Here is a 21,128-nt window from a genome sequence, read left to right on the forward strand (position 1 = left end):
GTTGCATCACACTTGTCATGCTGCCGGGAATAATAACTACATGACAGTTTCAATCAGTCACCAGCGTCCCCACAAAATTGTCTAGGACCAGTTCCTCTGTCATCCACCCACCATCTCAACCTCTCAAAATGATACCAGGTGGGACGTCCACCCTTTTTGGCGGGGGGGGGGGGGGGGGGGAGGGGGGGGGGTAGTTAAAGTTAAAAACCACACAGAGGCACTTTTTGTCCATCAGCCATAATATCATTGTGCACCACTACTTTTCAGCACCACAGGTACGTATTTGCACACTAAGTTTGCCTACATTATTTACCATAGTGCTGCCGAGTGTATCAAAATAGATCAGTGTTTGGTCTGCATTCCCTATGTGGCAAAGTGAACAAAAATTTTTGTGTTGAAGTTGGATTATGTAAAGCTGAAAAGATATCAAACTTTTCATAAGTTTGTGGCAGTTTTTGTGCAGTTGTAATTCTGCACCGAACAGATTGATTGTTTTGTTGCATAAATCGCCAAACCTACGATTATGAAACTTTAAATTCTACCAGCAAACTGTTTCTTTTACGTGCTACTTTCCAGCTTTCAGTTCGAATCATTTCTATCATAATGGCACTTCCACATTTCCTATTTTAAATTACAAAGTCAAGAACGTCTCTTTCCACATATGGATATTTGCACTTTTGCCCTTGAAATGCGCATGGACTTTTTGTACTGTTTAGGAGTTTTTTTTTCTTTTTTGCACACAATTGAGGAAAGTCTTTTTTAACAACTTCAAATCTGTGTCCAGATTCCTGCTTTTCATGTCCTTTGTATTGCTGTTCATTTGAGTTTAAATGTATATAGCTAGTACAACCCTTTCCCATCGTCACTCACAAACCAAAAGCTCAACTTTCCTCTCACTCTCAGCTTCCTTACACTGTCCTTTAAATTAGTCACATCACCAGACCTCCCGATATAGTATTTTCATAGCAGTGACAACAGACATGTACAAGTCAGTTGTAGATAGTCTGCCATCTAGGGGCAGAGTGGATCAAACTAAGATTTCAGCATATCCATTCTATTCTGCCAACTTAATAGTAGAACTGTAGTTATGAGGGAGTTGAAAACGGAGGAGGAGAGAGATGCAACACAAAGTAATGTTGAATTGAATTTTTCACAACTTTAGTAGTGTGATCAATATTAGAGATAGACTTTTTACTGTAATTCGTGTCAGAAGTTTAGGTGCGGCCTGTATTTGCATGAAGCCTATATTCTTGCAAACCTGGTATTTCAGTCATGAAACCAAATTATTTTTAAAAGATCAATTCTATTATCACCGTTTTGTAAAACTGTAATAACTACAAAATTTACCAATAATTACATTTTGTTTTTTGAAATACTGTCATTAATGTGTTCACAATGTGATGAAGGTTACACTTAGTGAAACAAATGTACGAACACCACCTTGCTCGCATAGTCCACCCCCAACCCCCATGTATCTACAACAGTAAAACTGACCCATAATGGAAATACAGCCCTCCTTTTTCCATAATTGTTAGATCCCAGTTTGGCAATCATCTAACAGTGTACCCATGCTGTGCATGGTGGAGGGTAGTTGTGATACCCCAGACCTACTCTGCATCACCATCATAGTCATCATTATTATTATTATTATTATTATTATTATTATTACTATTATTATTATTAATGCTGGCGATGAGACACGAAACATTGGCAGCCGACATCTTCACTTTTTTCTGTTAATTGTCGAAGTATTTTGCAACTGTGGAAGCATGAAATGTCTTTCCCTGAACTCTTTTTCCATTACATAGTGATCTATTATAATTGCATCATAGCAACACAGCAAAAGGACCACTTCTTATTGGTACAATTCACAATGCTCACAACATGATAATTATGTGAACTGGATACTGTTTGGTATCTAATGTTTTCCATTAGGACTTCATGTATGTTGCGCATGTGCATGGAGCACATTCCTCTTACCATGCTCCTTCCCGCCTAATAGCAAACAACATGTGATGCAGTCATAGCATGTTGCATTTGAGCTGTGTTTTTCGTTGTGAACTGAGACTGAAGCTTGTTTAAAATACTTTGATTACACTATAGTAGAGTAAAATATTTTTTATAATGAACTCTAAAAATATGTAGTTCAACAAATTTTATAATTAATGAACAGTTTCTATTAAGATTTACACCATGAAAGAGGTTACATAAAGCCTTCGTACCACTAGCTTGCACTTGCAGTTAATTACACCTGTCTGTTTTAAAGAAATCATATCAGAGTAAAAGTCTTAATTTTACATTACTCCTTTCACTCTCTTCTTTTCTGTGCTTATTGATTCATCTAAGTTGAGAATAGAAAATTCTGCACAGAAATGAAAAAAGATAGTTGCCATGACCAAGTATTGACAAAAGAAATAATCATATGATACAGTTAAATGATTTTCATTTCTGAATGAAGTTTAGTTATCATTTACATTTTTATTGATTTCAACACACAACTTTCCAAACTGCAGAGTTCTGTGGTTTTGTTAAACTGCTAAAAGCGTCAGTATGATTTCATTGAAAAGGGGACAGATGATTTCCTACCCAATACTTGAAAAATCAGAGCTTTTTGCAGTGTTATGTACTTATTTTCGGGATCTTCTTTTGGTTGTAATATGTTAATTTCAGTGTCCCATGGAAGTGTTGGCCCTTTTCAAGTGTCATGATACTTGTAGTTGTATAATAAATAAAGTGCAGTACATTTGTTGTATTGTTATTCAGAGATTATAATATTAAATGTTGTTATGAAGTTGCTTTATGCACATAATCCACAATGTATCTCCAGTGAATTTATTGAAAACTTATTGTTCAATTTGGTCTGGCATCAACAGGGATGAGTGTATTTGTATTAAGATATTGCGGTTCTTTTCTGATAGAAATTACACTGTGCTTCTTTTCCAAGGAGACTATAAACCAAAGGGTAACACTAGTACTGATAAGAAACTGTCCATTGTATTTTCTTTTAGTAGTTGTTTATTTTTAATATACTAAAACTGCCAGATTCATTTAGATAAAAGATCAGGTTAGATTTGGTGTATGTATGTATGTATGTATGTATGTATGTATGTATGTATGTAAGAAAAGAGATTGATCATTATTTTACTAAGATTAATCATTAAACATTATTGTTGGTTAAATGACACTGAAAATTTTGCAATATCTCTGCTGTTATCTCACTGCTTTTTCAGTTTTGCTAAAACAGCACTTTCTTATAGATGTTCATATGAAAATGCTGTTTTACCTATCGGTTTCGAATTTTTTACGATTCAGTCACCTGAATATCAATGCCAAGGGAGTTACTGCTTCAGGCAGTTAAAAAAATTTAATCACCATCCAAAGAAAACTGCAAGAATCACTACATTTGGCAATCAGTGTTACATGATCAAGTACTGTTGCTCCTGCCTGTAAGGCATGTCGTATTTGGTTACAGAAATGAGAGGGTTGAAAATGTACTTGATTTTGTTGTACTTCCAGCACTGAAGTGATATAATGGATGTGTGTAGCACCCACTGCAAATATTAGAAAATAATAGTACATTTGAGTAATATCAAATTCATTTAGTGCAATGCAGCAGGAGGTATTTTTGTAGTATTTGGAATGAAGTCACCACAATAACATATATTATTACAAAATCAAAAGGTTTGTTATGAAACACTATAGATGATCCAAATATTTATTATTAGATAGTAAAACTTCATCACTGGCTGTTCCACATTGTTCATCAAGATATTTAGTAGCAGATGGACGTACAAAGCAAGTTTAAATTTAGTATAGTTGAAGGAGAATCTGTGCAACCTTAACTATTGAGTCTGCCAATTATAAAGCTCAGATAAATTAACTGTGATATCCTAGGTCTTGCATTGCTCATTGCTGTGAGATGGTTTATAGCCTCTTCACTCTGCTTGTTGTAATGCTGCATCTGGATTTGAGCCCTAGTTATAAATTATATATTTTTTCTATAAGCAAGACTGTCTAATTAAAATCTGCAATTTATTTCCAGGAAGAAGTTCGTTCTCAAGATACAGTATTTGTCATTATTTCTGTGGCAATGACAAAAGTTGGGAGAGAGCTTGCCTGGAACTTTTTCAAGGAAAATTGGCAGGAACTGATGAATCGTTATGAGGTATGTTAAGTGTTCCTCCCATTTCCTTGCAAAATGCCAGTATGTAATAACATTTTGGGTTATCACATTTGTGCCAGCAGGTTTGTTCTGAATGAATTTCTCCTTGTTTGCAAAGACAGAGCCAACCCTTTACACTGGGAATTTGCTTAACCACAAGAAGTCCTGTCAAATTAAATTGCAGATGTAGAAATTAAGTTCCTCATGACAGCATTATTATGTAAAACATTGGTTTTCTAGCTGTATCAGATTAGACTAAAAACTTGAGCTTTCTTTGCTAACCTCCTTCGCCTTCATAGGGAACAGCTGACAGTTGTCATGCTAATACAGATGGCATCATTGTGTTAGATGTTGGTAGGGCCAGTTTGAAAGGAAATTATTCTTATTTCATAGTAGTCTCTCAAAAGTCCAATCTGACTGGTGAGCATTATTTTTACATTAATTAAATAGCATACTTTTAAGGGGCTTATATTTCAATACTTTTAATGTATTTTGGTGGTCTAATTTCTGTAAAAGACAAATATTTATGACAGAACTGAACAAATTATAAACATTTTTACCTTGGAGGACCACAGCCAGTTATTTTGACCAGTGTAATATTTCTTACTTTTGATGTCTTTAAAGATGCAACAGCGGATTTTTGCATCTGCTTACCTCATTTTATTTCATTGTTGTGATCTCATTCCCTCTTCTTCTTTCCATTTTACTTTATTTAGTGGAACAGTGGCCATACTGGAGATGCGTTCTATGTCAATGCATTGTTGTAATGTGCAGAAATTTAGCGGTCCTCATTATGATGATGCGCCATTGTTTCCATTCAGACGAGCTTCTGCAAGTCCACAAAATTTGTATGCAATATTTTGGGCCAGATGCCTTGTCGGTACACTGTCAAGCTTGGCTACCAGAGATGGACATTGCCGAATCAAACACCTGGATCATCTACAGAAAGACAACAGGAGAAAAATTTATCGGCGAAAGTTTCTTTTCAGATTAGCAGAGCAACTCCCCTCTGTGTATTTACAATCAAGGAAAGGACTTGTTCATACATACATTGCAACCACTGAAGTACGAGGGTTGGAACTTTAATAGTGGCAACTATTTATTTACAGCTCTTACAAAATAGATATGTGTTTCAAAGTTTTACTGACCTTCAAAGTAGTCACCAGCATTATGTATAACCCGTTGCCAGCGATGTGGAAGTCATAGGATATTCTTAGCAGTGCCAGTTGTATTGGCAGTTCGAGCGGCGTGGTCTATTGCCGGACTGATTTGTAGCAGTTCTGAAGTGAATGCCATGAAGTGTTTCCTTCAGTTTAGATATTGAGTTGAACTCGTGTGGGCTTAAGTCAGTGAAGTGCAGTAGATGGTATAGCACTTAGCAGCCCCATCAGTCAAACAAATCAGTAACAGCCAGGTCGTGCAGAAAATGTCATCACTTCTGTCTCTAAGCTGGTCATAGGTTGTGTGCCAAAAATGAACAGCATAGAGACAGAAGTGATGACACTTTCTGCAGGACCTGACCATCATTTTGCAGAACAATGCTCAAGCACATGCAGTGCAAGCTGTTACTGATTTGTTTGACTGATGGGGTTGCTAAGTGCTATACCACTTACTGCACACCCCTGACTTAAGCCCTCATAAGTTCAACTCGATTTCTAAACTGAAGGAAACACTTCACAGCATTTGCTTCAGAACTGCTACAAATTCCTTGGGCAATAAACGACACTGCTCGAACTGTCTACACAATGCTGGTGACTACTTTGAAGGTCAGTGAAACTTTGAAACACTTATCCAGTTTGAACGAGCTGTAAATAAATAGTTGCCACTATTAAAGTTCCAATCCTCGTATGTAAGACCTGCCAGGTAGGAGCATGCAAAAGTTCAAACAAAACTAAAAATCTGTGTTTGCAGTACAAGAAATTCATATGTGGTCCATGTGCATTAAATGTTCAGTACACGCGTGCAAACTTTTTTGATAAAGATGGTGGCTTTGATCGAAAAAGTGTCATATTCTATAATTGCCACAGCAGTTTGTCAATTTCCATTTGTATTTCCTAATAAATATATGTTTATGGTCTGTTTGGGCATTAACTGAGAACAAGCCACAGAGATAAAAAATGTTACCTTATAATTACATGTTTATTTGCATTTGTAACTTTAGTATCCAAGTTCAGTTTCAGTGAATATTGGGAATATAGTTTCTGTGGAAAGTTTAAGCATATCACACTGGTAGAGTATGCGTAATACACTAGTGACATTTAAAGTCTGAATTGAGAGGTCAACATCATCGGTGAAAAGACAGGTAGCAGTCCTTCCGAGTAGTTTGCTAATTCTGGTCCTCCTAGTGTCAAAATTATTGTTGCACATTCTGATCTACAGTTTCTTTGATGACAAGAGTCCCAGCAGATTTATGCTTGGAACAAGTTTTGTTCAACCAAAAATAATTTTATGTTCAGTTATCTCGTTCCTGGTTGTTCTGGTGGTCTGCTTCTAAATGGGATTGTTCTACCACAATCTCAGTCAGTCAGTCTTCTTGTGCTCTTGTATCTTTTAACTTGCAATGTAGTAACTTATCTTTGCAAACAATATCAGTTTTTCGACAGCTCAGATAATTGTACATTTTTTGAAATTTGCCATTCACCACTAACATGGTCGGTCACTCTTCAAAAAAATTTGTGTAGTTTTCCATCTTCTAATAACCTTAGGGAAATAGTCAGGCAAGGAGATTCCGTATCACCAGAAATATTACGGGCAGCTCTAGATGAAGGTTTCAAATTGCAAGACCCATTTTGCAGACTATTCTATTGATTCCAAATTTATTTTTCTCAGAGCATCATAATATTTGCTCTTCTATGGCCTGACATCAATTTACTCAAAGCACATTCAAGTGATATAGATGGGGATCAAAATTTCCATAGAGGGCTCATTATAATTAAACAACAAAGAAAAAAAGCATGAAATACAAATTTGAGATTGCAATTTTGAACTCTTACATCAATACAAAACTTTTTCACACACAACACCTTTTCTGTGATATTATAAGTATACTTTCTGTCAAGTAAATGGCAATGCCACCAACTTTATTATATGCTCTGCAATAAGATGATGATAGGTTATGTTTTGTTGTTTGGAAATAACGACTGTTTTTACTGAGTCATGGTGTTCTTTAATAACTTATACATATGGAGCCACTCCTGCAATAATGACAGTGTTATGAAAAGAATAGACTTCTACTCATCATATAGTGAAATTTTCCATTGTTCAGTTGTGTAATAAATTATTCAGAAGTACCTAAGCATTGTATGCTAAAAAGCAAAAATAATAAATTACTCTCTTGCTAGTTTAGGTCTGTGTGAAATATGTATGGATTGCATACACTGTCATTGTATAGTGTAGCACAGGTGGTGAGTGTGTCCCACAAAAACATGACTCTTGTTCTGCAGTTACATTGCTTCATTGACATGGCATTTTGTGATTCTTTTCTGAGTAAATCTTAATTTTTATTCTTGATAGGTATGAGCTTTTGTCTTTCCTTCTCCTTCCCTCTTTCCTGACGAGGCAACCATTGGTTGCGAAAGCTAGAATTTTGTGTGTATGTTTGTGTTTGTTTGTGTGTCTATCGACCTGCCAGCGCTTTTGTTTGGTAGATATAGGTATGAGCTTAGTAACACTACAGTGCACATTCAAAATATTGTTCAGTATTTCTAGAATAGTGGAAATTACAGAGTACCTCCCTAATCGATTGAGATCATGTATTGTGTACAATCCTCTTCCTGTGCAACTTAATCAATGAATGTCATGCTTTTAAATCTTGTGCATTTACATTGTATCTCTTTTATCTGCTCTTTCTCCCCCCGCCTCTCTCCCCCACCTCTCTCCCTCCCTCCTTCCCTCTCCTCCCCCTTCTCCTCCTCCCCCCTCCCCCTTCTCCTCCTCCCCCCTCCCCCTTCTCCTCCTCCCCCCCTCCCCCTTCTCCCCCTCCCCCTTCTCCCCCTCCCCGTCCCCCTTCCCCTTCTCCTCCTCCCCCCTCTACATTTTTACCTACTCCACTCCACAAAAATCCAACCCCACAGGTCTCCTTTCTGGTTGTCCTTTTGTGGCTGGCTACAACGTTCTTACAGAATAAAAACCTCTGTCTTTGTTGACCAACATCTCCAAACTATTGTCCCTAACCTCCTATCCTACATTCAAGACACTGCTAACTTTCTTTACTGCCTCTCCACAGATTCTGCCCCATTACTACCAGACTCCTTGTTGGTCACTGTGGACACGACATCCGTGCACACCAACCATCACCAAGCCCATAGTCATGCGGCCATGGAACACTATGTTTCCCAACATTATCCTGATACCAGACATACCACCTCTTTTCTAATTCTCCTATCCAGCTCCATCCTGACCCACAATTATTTCACTTTCAAAGGTCAAATCTAAGAACAAATCTGTGGTACTGCCACAGCACCATCCAATTTCAACGTGTTTATGGGCCATCTGGAGGTATCCCTTCTATCTATTCAGCACCAGATAGATGTCACCCATTTTACATAAAAAAGGTCTTATGGCTTTGCCATTCGTGCATGCCACATCTGTGGTGGAAAGCAGGAGTTGCCTTACCAGAGCCTTTACTGGCAGACAGTATCCTATCCCCCCCCAGGGGGTCCACAACTCTTTTGTGGACACGTGCGTAGCGAGCACGGGACCCCGAGCTAATGTGGCCCTCCTTCCTTTTCCGGGCTGCATACCTTCCCTTCCCTTTCCGCATCCCTCCCCGTCCCCCATCTTCGCCCCCCCCCCCCCTCACCTCTGTCTCTTTCCTTCCTTTCTCCCCCTCTGGGAGTATGGTTTGTGCCTACGTCCGGAGACGGACGCTCGAAACTGTTCCAAATTCCTTGCTCTTACACTTGCCAGTCCTCGTCCTTCCTCTGTCCTTCTCTTTTCCTTCCCTCTTCTCCTTGCCCTTTTCTCCGCTACGGCGTTTGAGACCCCCTCTTCTTTCCTTTCCCTTTCTCTTCTTTCCTCCCTGTGCGTGTCTGAAGGCCGACCCACGCACTTCCATGCGTAGCCGGTGACGGGGTAACGCGTAATTCCCCGCCCCGGGTAGACAGGTAGGACACGTACGTACCCCCTGGTAACGGCCAGGCCCAGGGAGGGGTGATTACCCGAGCTGATACCTTCCGAAAGTGCCGATTGGTCCCTCCGTCCGTTTGTCGGGAGGTGTGACCTGAGGTGTGAACAATCACCTAAGGCGGGTGTGCCCTCGGCGAGGGCCCCCACAAGGGAGGAGCGCGCCATCGGAGACGCCGGTAATCATGGGGGATTCTTCCGCAATGGTTTCCTCACCTTCCACTATGTCTGCTCACAAACGTAAGTTCACTGAGTCTCAGCCACAGACTGTTCTTCCATCGTTGCCACAGTTCCTTGTTGTTTCTCGGTCTGACGAAGGTCACGACTTTTCCACGGTCAACCCTTTCATTATACAGAAAGGTGTCGACGCAATTGCGGGTCCTGTAAAGTCTTGTTCCAGATTACGGAACGGCACCCTGTTGTTAGAAACACACAGTGCCCTCCAGGCTCAAAAATTGCTGCGTACTTCTCTGCTCCACACCTTCCCTGTCCGGGTGGAACCGCACCGTACCTTAAATTCCTCGCGTGGAGTCGTTTATACGCGCTCCCTCGATGGATTGTCTGACGAAGAAATTCAGCATTACCTGTCTGACCAGGGCGTCACAGCTGTTCATCGGGTTATGAAAAGGGTTGATTCGAACATCATTCCAACCCGCACTGTCTTCTTGACATTTGACAAAGTTCAACTCCCATCAAAAATCAAAGCAGGCTATGAGATAATTTCCGTTCGCCCTTATGTCCCAAACCCTACGCGTTGCTAACGATGTCAGCGGTTCAATCATACCAGCCAGTCCTGTTCCAATCCGGCCAAATGTGTTACTTGTGGCAAGGATGCCCATGAGGGTGCTTGTCCACCTCCATCCCCTCGCTGCATCAACTGTATGGGTGACCACGCTGCCTCCTCTCGAGATTGCCCCGTTTTTAAGGATGAAAAGCTCATCCAGGAAATAAGAGTGAAGGAAAAGGTGTCGACCTTTGCTGCTCGAAAGTTACTCGCCAGTCGACAGCCCACCGTGCCTCAGAAAGGTAAATACAGCGCTGTCCTTGCTTCTCCTCGACCAACAAAGGAGGCGGCCACGCAGACTTGCGACTTCACCTTTAGTACCACGGTCGTCAGATCGGCCAGCGCAAAGATCGCCCGTTCAACCTCACCCCTTTCGCCTGCCCACTCTATGGCTCACCCTTCATCGGGTTCTGTTAAATCTCAAGCCCAAAAGTCAGACGCCAAGTCTTCGAAAAAAGAGCATTCTCGTGAAGAGTTTTTACGTACCGCAACTTCACAACCATCGGTTCCTCCTTCATCTAAACATCATACTTCTAAGAAGGCTACGAAGAAACACAGTTCCTCTCCTTCTCCGCCAAGGCGTGTCCCATCTACAGCACCACCTGGCGGAAATCGCCCTCGGCCATCTTCTGTGTCGCCGAGGCGCACTGCTGGTGGCCGGTCAACTGGCCGATCGTTGGTGGCAGGAGCTGCTCCTGACCAACCTATGGATCAGGATCTTCTGCCTTCGACTGAATGCCATTCCATGCTGTCGGTCGCAAGCTCTGAGCAGTCGTTGAGTTGACAGCACCCTTGGTCACGTTCCTCCATTTTCTGTTCACCCTATGTCCATTATCCACTGGAATATCCGCGGCATTCGCGCCAATCGGGAGGAATTGTCGATCCTCTTACGATCCTACTCGCCGGTCATCTTCTGTCTTCAGGAAACAAAGCTGCGTCCCCATGACCGCTTTGTTCTCCCTCATTTTCAGTCCGTCCGATATGACCTCCCCTCTGTTGAAGGCACTCCAGCCCATGGAGGACTCATGTTTCTGCTCCATGATACTCTCCATTATCACCCAATCCCCTTAAACACTTCCTTCCAAGCTGTCGCCGTCCGTCTTTCCCTTTCTGGATACACGTTCTCTCTTTGTACGGTATACATTCCATCGTCTACACCAATGGCACGAGCTGATCTCCTTCATCTTCTTGATCAGCTTCCACCCCCCTATTTGCTGGTTGGGGACTTCAATGCCCACCACCCGCTTTGGGGATCTCCACATCCTTGTCCACGTGGCTCACTATTGCTAGACGTCTTCCACCAAGCGGATCTAGTCTGCCTCAACACTGGGGTCCCCACATTTTTGTCTGCCTCCACGGCAAATTTATCTCATTTGGACCTTGTGGTCGGTACTGTTCCGCTAGCTCGGCGCTTCGAATGGTTCGCCCTTGATGATACACACTCGAGTGACCACTTTCCATGTGTTCTTCGACTGCAGCCTCAACTGCCATATATGCGCTCGCGTCGCTGGAAGTTTGCCCAAGCCGATTGGGCACTTTTTTCGTCTCTAGCGACATTCGATGACCGTCGCTTTCCCAGCGTCGACGATGAGGTCACACATTTTACCGACGTTATTCTCACAGCTGCGGAACGTTCAATACCACGCACCTCCGAATTGCCCCGGCGCCCTCCAGTTCCTTGGTGGAACGAGGCATGCCGTGACGCAATACGTGAGCGGCGGCGTGCTCTTCGCATTTTCCGTCACCATCCAACTTTGGCCAACTGTATCCGATATAAGCAGCTCCGTGCGCGATGCCGTCGCGTCATCCGCGATAGCAAGAAGGCAAGCTGGAAATACTTTATTAGCTCATTTAACACCTTCACTCCCTCCTCGGAAGTTTGGAGTCGGCTTCGACGGTTCTCAGGCGCGCCTAGTTTCTCCCCGGTCTCCGGGCTCACTGTCGCGCATGATACCTTAGTGGACCCCGTCGCAATTTCTAACTCATTGGGTCAGCACTTTGCTGAGATTTCGAGCTCTTCAAATTACCCGCCAGCGTTTCTCCCGAAGAAACGTGCTGCGGAAGTGCGACATCTTGCTTTCTCCTCTCACAATCGCGAAAGCTACAATACTGTTTTCTCCATGCGCGAACTCCAACATGCACTCTCTTCTTCTCGCTTCTCCGCCCCAGGACCGGATGGTATCCATGTCCAAATGTTGCTGCATTTATCAACCCATAGCCTGCGTTACCTCCTTCGCCTTTATAATCGAATTTGGACCGACAGTACCTTTCCCAGGCGATGGCGGGAAGCTATTGTCGTTCCCGTTCCGAAACCTGGAAAGGACAAACATCTCCCCTCTAGCTATCGCCCCATTTCTCTCACGAGTAGTGTCTGTAAGGTTTTGGAGCGTATGGTGAATTACCGTTTAGCTTGGTGGCTGGAGTCCCGCAGTCTTTTAACACCAGCCCAATGCGGATTCCGAAAGCATCGTTCTGCCGTTGACCATCTTGTTGCTCTCTCCACTTATATCATGAACAATTTTCTCCGGAAACGCCAAACGGTAGCAATATTTTTTGATCTGGAGAGAGCATACGATACCTGTTGGAGGACAGGCATCCTCCGCACACTGTTCTCTTGGGGCTTTCGAGGCCGGCTGCCCCTTTTTCTTCGCGAATTTATGGCAGAGCGCACATTTAGGGTGCGGGTGAACACTACTCTCTCCCGTACTTTCTCCCAAGAAAACGGGGTACCCCAGGGCTCCGTGCTGAGTGTTGTACTGTTTGCCATCGCCATTAATCCAATTATGGATTGTCTCCTTCCTGATGTCTCGGGCTCCCTCTTTGTGGACGATTTTGCGATCTACTACAGCTCTCAACGGACCAGCCTTCTTGAAAGACGTCTTCAAGGATGTCTCGATCGCCTCCACTCGTGGAGCATCGAAACCGGCTTCCGTTTCTCACCCAGTAAGACCGTTTGTGTAAATTTTTGGCGACGTAAGGAGTTTCTTCCGCCCTCCTTACATCTAGGTCCTGTCAACCTTCCATTTTCCGACGTCGCTAAATTCTTGGGTCTTATGTTTGACAGAAAACTGTGCTGGTCCTCCCACGTTTCCTATCTTTCGGCTCGCTGTCTGCGTTCGCTTAACGCCCTCCGTGTCCTGAATGGTACCTCTTGGGGAGCGGACCGAGTGGTCCTTCTCCGCCTCTATCGCGCCTTAGTGCGCTCGAAATTGGATTATGGAAGCATAGTCTACTCCTCTGCTCGGCCGTCTATTCTTCGGCGTCTCGACTCTATCCACCACCGTGGATTACGTTTAGTATCTGGAGCTTTTTACACCAGCCCTGTGGAAAGCCTTTATGCTGAGACTGCTGAACCTCCGCTGTCCAATCGGCGGGCAGTCCTTCTGAGTCGTTATGCTAGCCATCTGTCTTCCATGCCTGCTAATCCAGCGCATGGCCTTTTTTTCGACGCCTCCTTTGATGTCGGGTATGCAGGCCGCTCCTCCTCCCTACTACCCCCGGGAGTCCGCTTCCGTCAACTGCTCCATTCTCTTTCCTTCCGCTTTCCTAAAACCTTCTTGACAACTTGGGGTACAGCACAGCCTTGGCTCCGTCCCCGGATCAACTTGCTCAGAGACCTATGTCAATTTCCCAAGGATGGTACCCCTACACTTGTTTACCGTCGGGCATTTGCTGCTCTATGTGCACAAATGACGGAAGCCACATTTATTTACACCGATGGCTTGAAAACATCGTTAGGTGTAGGGAGTGCCTATATTGTTGGCGACACCCCAAATAACTTTCGGCTTCCCGACCAGTGTTCGGTTTATACTGCGGAGCTTTACGCTGTTCTCCAGGCTGTCCACTACATCCGCCGCCATCAGCGGATACAGTACGTAATCTGCTCAGATTCTCTCAGCTCTCTCCTAAGTCTCCAAGCTCTTTACCCTGTGCACCCTCTGATCCACCGGATTCAGGACTGTCTGCGCTTGCTCCACCTGGGGGGCGTCTCAGTGGCGTTCCTCTGGCTCCCGGGACACGCTGGTATCTGTGGAAATGAGGCGGCCGATATAGCGGCCAAGGCTGCAGTCTCTCTTCCTCGGCCAGCTATTCAGTCTCTTCCGTTTACCGATCTACGGAGCGTTTTATGTCGCCAAGCTGCTCATTTATGGCATGCGCATTGGTCAACACTTCCCCACAATAAATTGCGGGAAGTGAAAGCCCTTCCTTGCGCTTGGACCTCTTCCTCCCGAACGCGTCGTCGGGAGGAGGTAATTTTAGCTCGACTCCGGATAGGGCACTGTCTTTTTAGTCATCGACATCTTTTAAGCGGTGATCCTCCCCCACTCTGTCCCCACTGCTCTCAGCTGTGGACGGTCAGACACCTTTTAATTGAATGCCCCTATTTTAATCCGTTACGCTCCCGTCTACAGCTATCGCCTGATCTATCGTCGATTTTAGCAGATGACACGCGCTCAGCTGACCGCGTTCTACAGTTTATTAGTGACAGTGAAATGACGTCAGTCATTTGAAGCTTTTTTTTTGGGGGACAACCAACCCCTTTCTATAGTGGATTTTTAAGCATTCCTTCTGCCTTTAGTTACTCAAATTTTATGATTTTGTTCCCATTGCTGCTGATTTTAAATTTCGTTTTTTTCCTGTTTTCTATGTCACGGGCTGGGCGCTAATGACCATAGAAGTTTTGCGCCCTAAAACCAAAAAAAAAAAAAAAAAGTATCCTATCCAGCTCATCCACAAACAAGGCTCCCATGCCATCTGCTCCTCTGACACCGGTAAACCTGTTAACCAGCCACTGACCATCCCTCCCGTGATCACAAAGTTTCGCCCTGGTCATCAAAAGCTCAAAAACATTTCTCTCCAACCCTCCATTTTTCCCCTCTCCCTCTACCTGCATCTGTTTTTGTTGTATCCTCTGTACGCTTTTCATCTTGTTGTGCAGCTGCGAAGCCATCTGTTCAAAGACTTACCTCTTTCCCACTACTCCCTCCTTGGGTCCTTCCCTATCCCATTTTAACCTGCATCTGCTCAGGCAACTGCTTTCCATAACAGAGTATCAATAATTGGTCTTGCTGAGGCCACAGGAGTGTGTGTGTTTTGGTATCAGCATGGTTTTTGTGTGAATATGTGTGCTACTGCTAGAGAAAGAACTGGTGCTCAAAACTTAGTTGTGCTGTATCCTGTTGTGTGTTGCTGTGCTCCATGAATCGATCTGCTATAGGTGAGTGAATGTCTTTCCCTTATATTAATTGTTATAACTGGTAGCAGTTTTAGTTGATGTAAAGTAGTGCAAACAAAGGGAAAGATGGTATAGGACTTGCGGAAGTGATGTTCAGTTGTATTTTATGTTAACAATTTTTTGTTTGTTTATACTAGCACACCAAAACCCATAGTCCCTTTAGCTCCAGGAGCTGGCTTTAGTGATTATTTATTAAAGAGAATCTCATAATGTTCTGCATCTCAGATATTTTTTAAGTACAATTTTGCGAAAACCCTTGTCACTCACATTATATTTCAGTTTTGTTATGCTGTAGGGATTTTTTTTTATGTATAAAAATTTTCACTTACTGATACAAAGTCTTGTCTCTATTGCATATAGGGAGGTTTTCTGCTAGCTCGTCTAGTAAAATATACAACGGAGAACTTTGCCAGTGAAGAACAGGCTACAGAAGTGGAAAATTTCTTTCGTGAACATCATTCTCCAGGTACAGAACGCACTGTCCAACAGAGCTGCGAGACAATACGGCTGAATGCTGCTTGGCTAGCACGTGATTCGGAATCAACGCGAAAGTACCTCATTGAGACGCAGACACACTCTTCGTAACTACTAGGCTTGTGTAAATTCATATGTTGCTAGGGAATGCAGTTCTGTGTAACTAAAATAAAAAAAAAGTTTTTATACAGAAGAAAACTTCTTTAAGTGGAATTTGTGCTTTTATATTGTGCAGTGCACTTGTGGTGTGAAACTATCAATAACAGCAACATTCACTTTTTCTGTGTCGTCTTAATAATGTATATGCTGTTGCCTGTATGTATGTTACGATAGGAATTGAGAAGAGTGTGGAAGAGAATATCGAGACAACTACCTGTAATAATTCTTTCATACAGTACAATTGATTATCTGTAATTAGACTAGTTCTGGAGTAAGTTTTAGCTTAACATTTGCAATAGTTTATCATTTCAGTTGAATGTAAAATAACATTGCTGTCGTGTTACTGTTTACTTAAGAAACATGAGGACATTTTCTTGTGTACACAGCTCATAATGTGTATACAGTTGTCACCTCCCATCCTGTCAGAGAAGTAAACAGGTAATAATTTAAAAAAAGAAAATACCAAACAGTGTACAAATCATAAGTGCCAGTAAATGAACTATAACTTTGTTTTGGTTAGTATTTTCGATGCCTAAAGGCCATTGAGGACAATGTTGGGCTGTGTAAGCCTTTCTTTAGGTCATTTTGGTATCTGTCAATATGGATGTCCTGCTCTGATTTTGGTACTTAATACTTCTGTTAAGAATCGTTTTGTTTTAAAACTGTCAGAACAATAACCAGAGCAGTTCCTGTTGATAATGTGAAGTACAATTACAATATGATACCTGATAGTATGTTGTTAGTTATGTATGCACATATGTACATACTTTTTATAAAATCTTATTTGAGTTCATCTTATATTTATTGATTTGTTTTGTTAACTTAATAAGCTTGTATAATTTTATCTTTCTGGAAAAAAGGTCTGACTTTTCATATATTTGACACACAAAATACATAGTTATTTTGTATTATTAAAATTGTATCTTTAAAAAGGCACTTCAAGGCAGGCACTTGGCAAATTGGAAAACAAATATAATGAAATCAGTGAAAAAGTATTGTATCCCAGAAACAAGTTTATTTTCTGTTGGATTCTGTAAAATTTGAGACTTGTGAAAATCTTGAACATTTCAGAATAAATATTCATGTTGTTTCATCTTATATCCACCTCATTTCACATACCCATACACGTAAATTCGCATTTGATTGTTATTCAGTTTTATAATGGTCAAAAGGCTTTCTACATTTATTCATGTATAACTGAATTGTTACTTGCCACTTTGCGTCGTCAATCCTCTGTAAAGATAATGACGAAGACATGGTATGCCAGCTAAAGTCCTCAAATCACATCTGTGAGGAGGCAATGTTCAAATCTGATTGGCATTTCAGTTTTTTAAAGCAATGTGGTTCTTGCAACAACCATCTTCCACATCTTTTTCCCTGCTTTGCTTGGCCATTTTTGAAGAAAAAAGGAAACCTAAAGTAATATCACAGAATGAATACCAGCAGTTAGATGAAAGCAGCTATCTGAGTATAAGGGTGAGAGACAGCACCAATTATACCATTCTGTTGTTTATCTGTACCACAATGAAAATGACTGCTTTAGTGTACATTCACCAGTGAGTCTTCCAGAAAAATTGAGATACGAGGAACTTCCTTTTGAAAATTCCCATGGAAATGGTTGAATTTGTTTCTATTTTATTCAGATGCAGGTCTGTTTTTAAATTAATGTGTTTTTACAGGAAGACATACACGTGTCAGAGTGATTATGTTGTGAGCATATGCTTCAGCCCAGTTAAATGGCTGAGTCGTGACAGTCTTGGAACCAACTGGTTGGAGGTTAAGCTTATAATGAAGTGTGCTGTCGTGCAGACAGCGTGTACTTTACATCAGAGTGGAGTGGGGCCCAGGGACGTAAATCCCAATGTTTGTGCCAAACACAATTGGGTTTGCCAGTGTATACAGAGCTGACAGTGTTAAATTACATAAAACTACAGACATGCACAATTAGAAAAAGCTTTTGGTCACAGCTTTTATCAGTAAAACACACACACATCATTCATACACACAAGCAAGCACACCTTGTGTACACATGACTGCAAATTATAGCATTTCGGGCTGGAAGCATTCTTCTTATAGTTAGTGTCTTTTGTCAAGTCTGTAGATAGAATATTACTTCTGAATTTGCTGAACACTTCATACATGGCTCTCTTTAGGCTAAGTTTGGCTCCATGCAGTTGTTGATTATCTGTGAGGTTTTGGAAAAATTTAAATTTGCGGCGAGCCTCTTTTTGCCTTCATAGCAGCTTTCTAACTTGGCTGTTGCACGGTAGATCTTTCCCATTCCTCACAACATTACTCAGCAGATACTTCATCTAAAGAATATTGTTGAATATTTGATCTTCATCCACTGAAACTCGACGTTATTAGTGCTGGAGCTGAAATTTTCATATTGACTACCCAGGTAAATTGAGATATGAGGAACTTCCTTTTGAAAATGGTTGAATTTGTTTCTACTGTTTATTAGTGCTGGAGCTGAAATTTTCGTATTGACTACCCAGGTAATCTGAAATTGTTTCTTGTCTCACTTAAGTAGAAATATCATACTACCTTTCTTTGCATTCCTATGTACTTCCTATTCAGTGATGCTGTGACAGCTGTATGATCACCAATTCCCTGCTTTATGGTTAATGAGTTGAAAAGTTCAGTCAGTCTGTCACTAACAGATATACAATGTTACCTTCACAAGTCAGTTCTCTGATGAACTGCTCAGTGTAATTTTTGGTATGGTATTTAAAACTATTTCCTGTCCCTACTACCCAACATAATGTCTTGAGTCTCACAATCTCCACCTTATACTGTAACATGACCAGGAAATTTACGTGAAATATTCTCAAACTTTCCCCACAAATGTTCCACCACTACTGCTCCTGTAGCAGGGAGTGTATAAAAGCTACATTTCGCGTTCAGAATCTGTACTAACCTCATGAGATATCGCATTTTTTATGGCTACAAACATGACTCCACCACCAGTGTTCAACCTGTCCAATCGGTGTTTGGAATTTCATGGTTATTAACATCTGTTTCAGCCAGCTTCCTGTCACTTGTACTAAGTGAGTATTTCTACCATTAATAAGCAAGGCTAGTTACAGGACCTGTGAATAGATGCTCCTGCAGTTAACTACTACTGTATTAACATTTTCTTCCTCCAATTTGCCATGAAAAATGCTAATTTCTTTAATTGTGGTAGTATTCTTCCCTTTCTGAAATCTAGACACATCTTATCGGACTCGTTGAGGGTATTCTCAGTCCTAAAAATCCAATAGCAAACCACACATACTCTGCTGTGCTAGTAATGCTTTCTTTCTGCGTATAGTGCACACTAGACCTATTAAGGGGGTTCCTACAATTCTCACTCCAGTAGTGGAGATCGAGAAATCTGCATCCAAGATTGTCACACAATTGTCTGAGCCTCTGATTGAAACCTTCCATTCAGCTCAAAGCCAGAGGACCACTATTGATGCTAGGAACAATGCTCCAAAACATTAGCTCTGCTTCTACCCTGCAAGTAAGGCTAGCTGTCTTCACCAAAGCAGCAAGCCACCTGTAAGTAAGAACTGAGGATGGCATGTGAAACCAGGTGGCAGGTGTCATTTTTGCTGAGATGACCCACAATTGCAGCCAGATGCACTCATTATGCTCAATTGTTGCTTGCAAAGCATCTTTCACAACTCAGACTTGATCCCTGGCAAGCAAACAGCTTGGACACTAACCTTCTTTTCCAATCCACCCACTATTTCCCTAAGGCGTTCCATTATCTGCCAACATTGGAGGCCCCCCTCCCCCTCTGGGAAAAGCATCACAACTGGAAATGAGACATGGGTCTACGGTTATGATGAAGAGATTAAGAGTCAATCTTCACAGTGGGTTGGGAAAGGCTCTGTACGACCAGAAAAAGCTCGTCAGGTCAGGTCAAATGTCAAAGTTGTGCTGATAGTTTTCTTTGACTTTGAAGGATTAGTTCATCATGAATTCGTGCCACAGGGACAAACTGTTAACCAATGGTACTATTGGATGGGTTACGACGCCTGCGAGAAAATGCGAGAAGGAAATTGCCTGAAACATGGCGAGACAATTCACGGCTATTGGATCACGATAACGCACACACATTAATCCCTGTTGGTGTGTCACTGTTGCACAAAAAATCAAATCGCTGTGCTGCCTCATCCTCTGTACTCTCCAGACCTGACCTCTGCGGATTTTTTTTATTTCCGAACTTGAAAACTCCATTGAAAGGATGAAGATTTGTAACAACAGATGAGATAAAAGAAAATTCGCAGATGGCACTTCATGCGATCAAGCAAGAGGCTTACCAAGACTGCTTCCGGAAGTGGAAACGGCGTTGGGAGTGATGTATCGATTGTGGAGGAGTGTATTTGGAGACCATGAACAGTAAATAAAAGGTAAGTGCACAAAAATTTTGTGACAAAGTTACAGAATTTTCTGGACAGACCTAGTAAGCTCCTGAATCACCATCCAAGCCAAAATAGGAACAGGATCAATACTCTTGTAATCCCAAGAAGTATATTTGAGGTGAAGCACCTTGGACACACAATACAAAATTGGAGTGTTTTGAGAACCAAAGAAGAAGAGCACTGAAATTGTCAATTTTTTAAAAAAATATAATGTAATTGGATAGATAAAAAAATCTCCTCACCTAGTGCCAGCAGGAGAACACACATGTTAAGGTATAGAAAACTGGAATCTTTCTGAGCCAGTGACTCTTCCTGGCAGAAGGGTTGAAGGGGTAGGAAGAGAGTTGACAGAAAATGACTTTAGAAGAGGGTTTGAGTGATAAGAGTTTGTGAGAGTGGCAAAAAGAAAGGAAAACAAGGAAAAATATAAAAAAATCGTGAGGAAATACATGGGGTGAGTGGGTGAGAATTTCTCTTTGGAAAGTAAAGTTGGACCTTTTCCTTAACTAAAATGCAGAATTTGGTCAGTTATAGATCACTTAGCACCTAAGACAGAATTACAATCTTTTCCTTCTTATCTTCCCAGAACTACCGTACTTAGATTGTGAATTTCAAATTTTGCTGTATTGATCAGTAACCTGAAACTTACCCCATTTTCTATGCTGTCTTCCACGATGTTAAATTTCCTCAAGTCCCTTCTCATCTCTTCCAGCCATCCCATGATATTTTTTAATTCTGAAATTAAATTACAAATTTTCTTTGTTGTTCTTGTTGTTG

At 41.7% G+C, this 21,128-nt stretch overlaps 1 protein-coding gene across 4 annotated transcripts in view; it reads left to right on the forward strand.

Moving 5' to 3' along the window:
- Positions 1–17,032, forward strand: part of LOC124787734 (puromycin-sensitive aminopeptidase) — a 170,273-nt gene extending 153,241 nt beyond the window's left edge. For all 4 annotated transcript variants that reach the window (XM_047254585.1, XM_047254583.1, XM_047254586.1 and 1 more), the window contains exons 13-14: positions 4,043–4,165; positions 15,667–17,032. In XM_047254585.1, the coding sequence (XP_047110541.1) occupies positions 4,043–4,165; positions 15,667–15,891 (348 nt within the window). In that variant the 3' untranslated portion in view covers positions 15,892–17,032. The remainder of the gene's footprint in view (positions 1–4,042; positions 4,166–15,666) is intronic.
- Positions 17,033–21,128: the final 4,096 nt, after the last annotated feature.

This window comes from Schistocerca piceifrons, chromosome 3, assembly GCF_021461385.2.
Source record: "Schistocerca piceifrons isolate TAMUIC-IGC-003096 chromosome 3, iqSchPice1.1, whole genome shotgun sequence".
In the NCBI taxonomy this organism is placed as follows: domain Eukaryota; kingdom Metazoa; phylum Arthropoda; class Insecta; order Orthoptera; family Acrididae; genus Schistocerca; species Schistocerca piceifrons.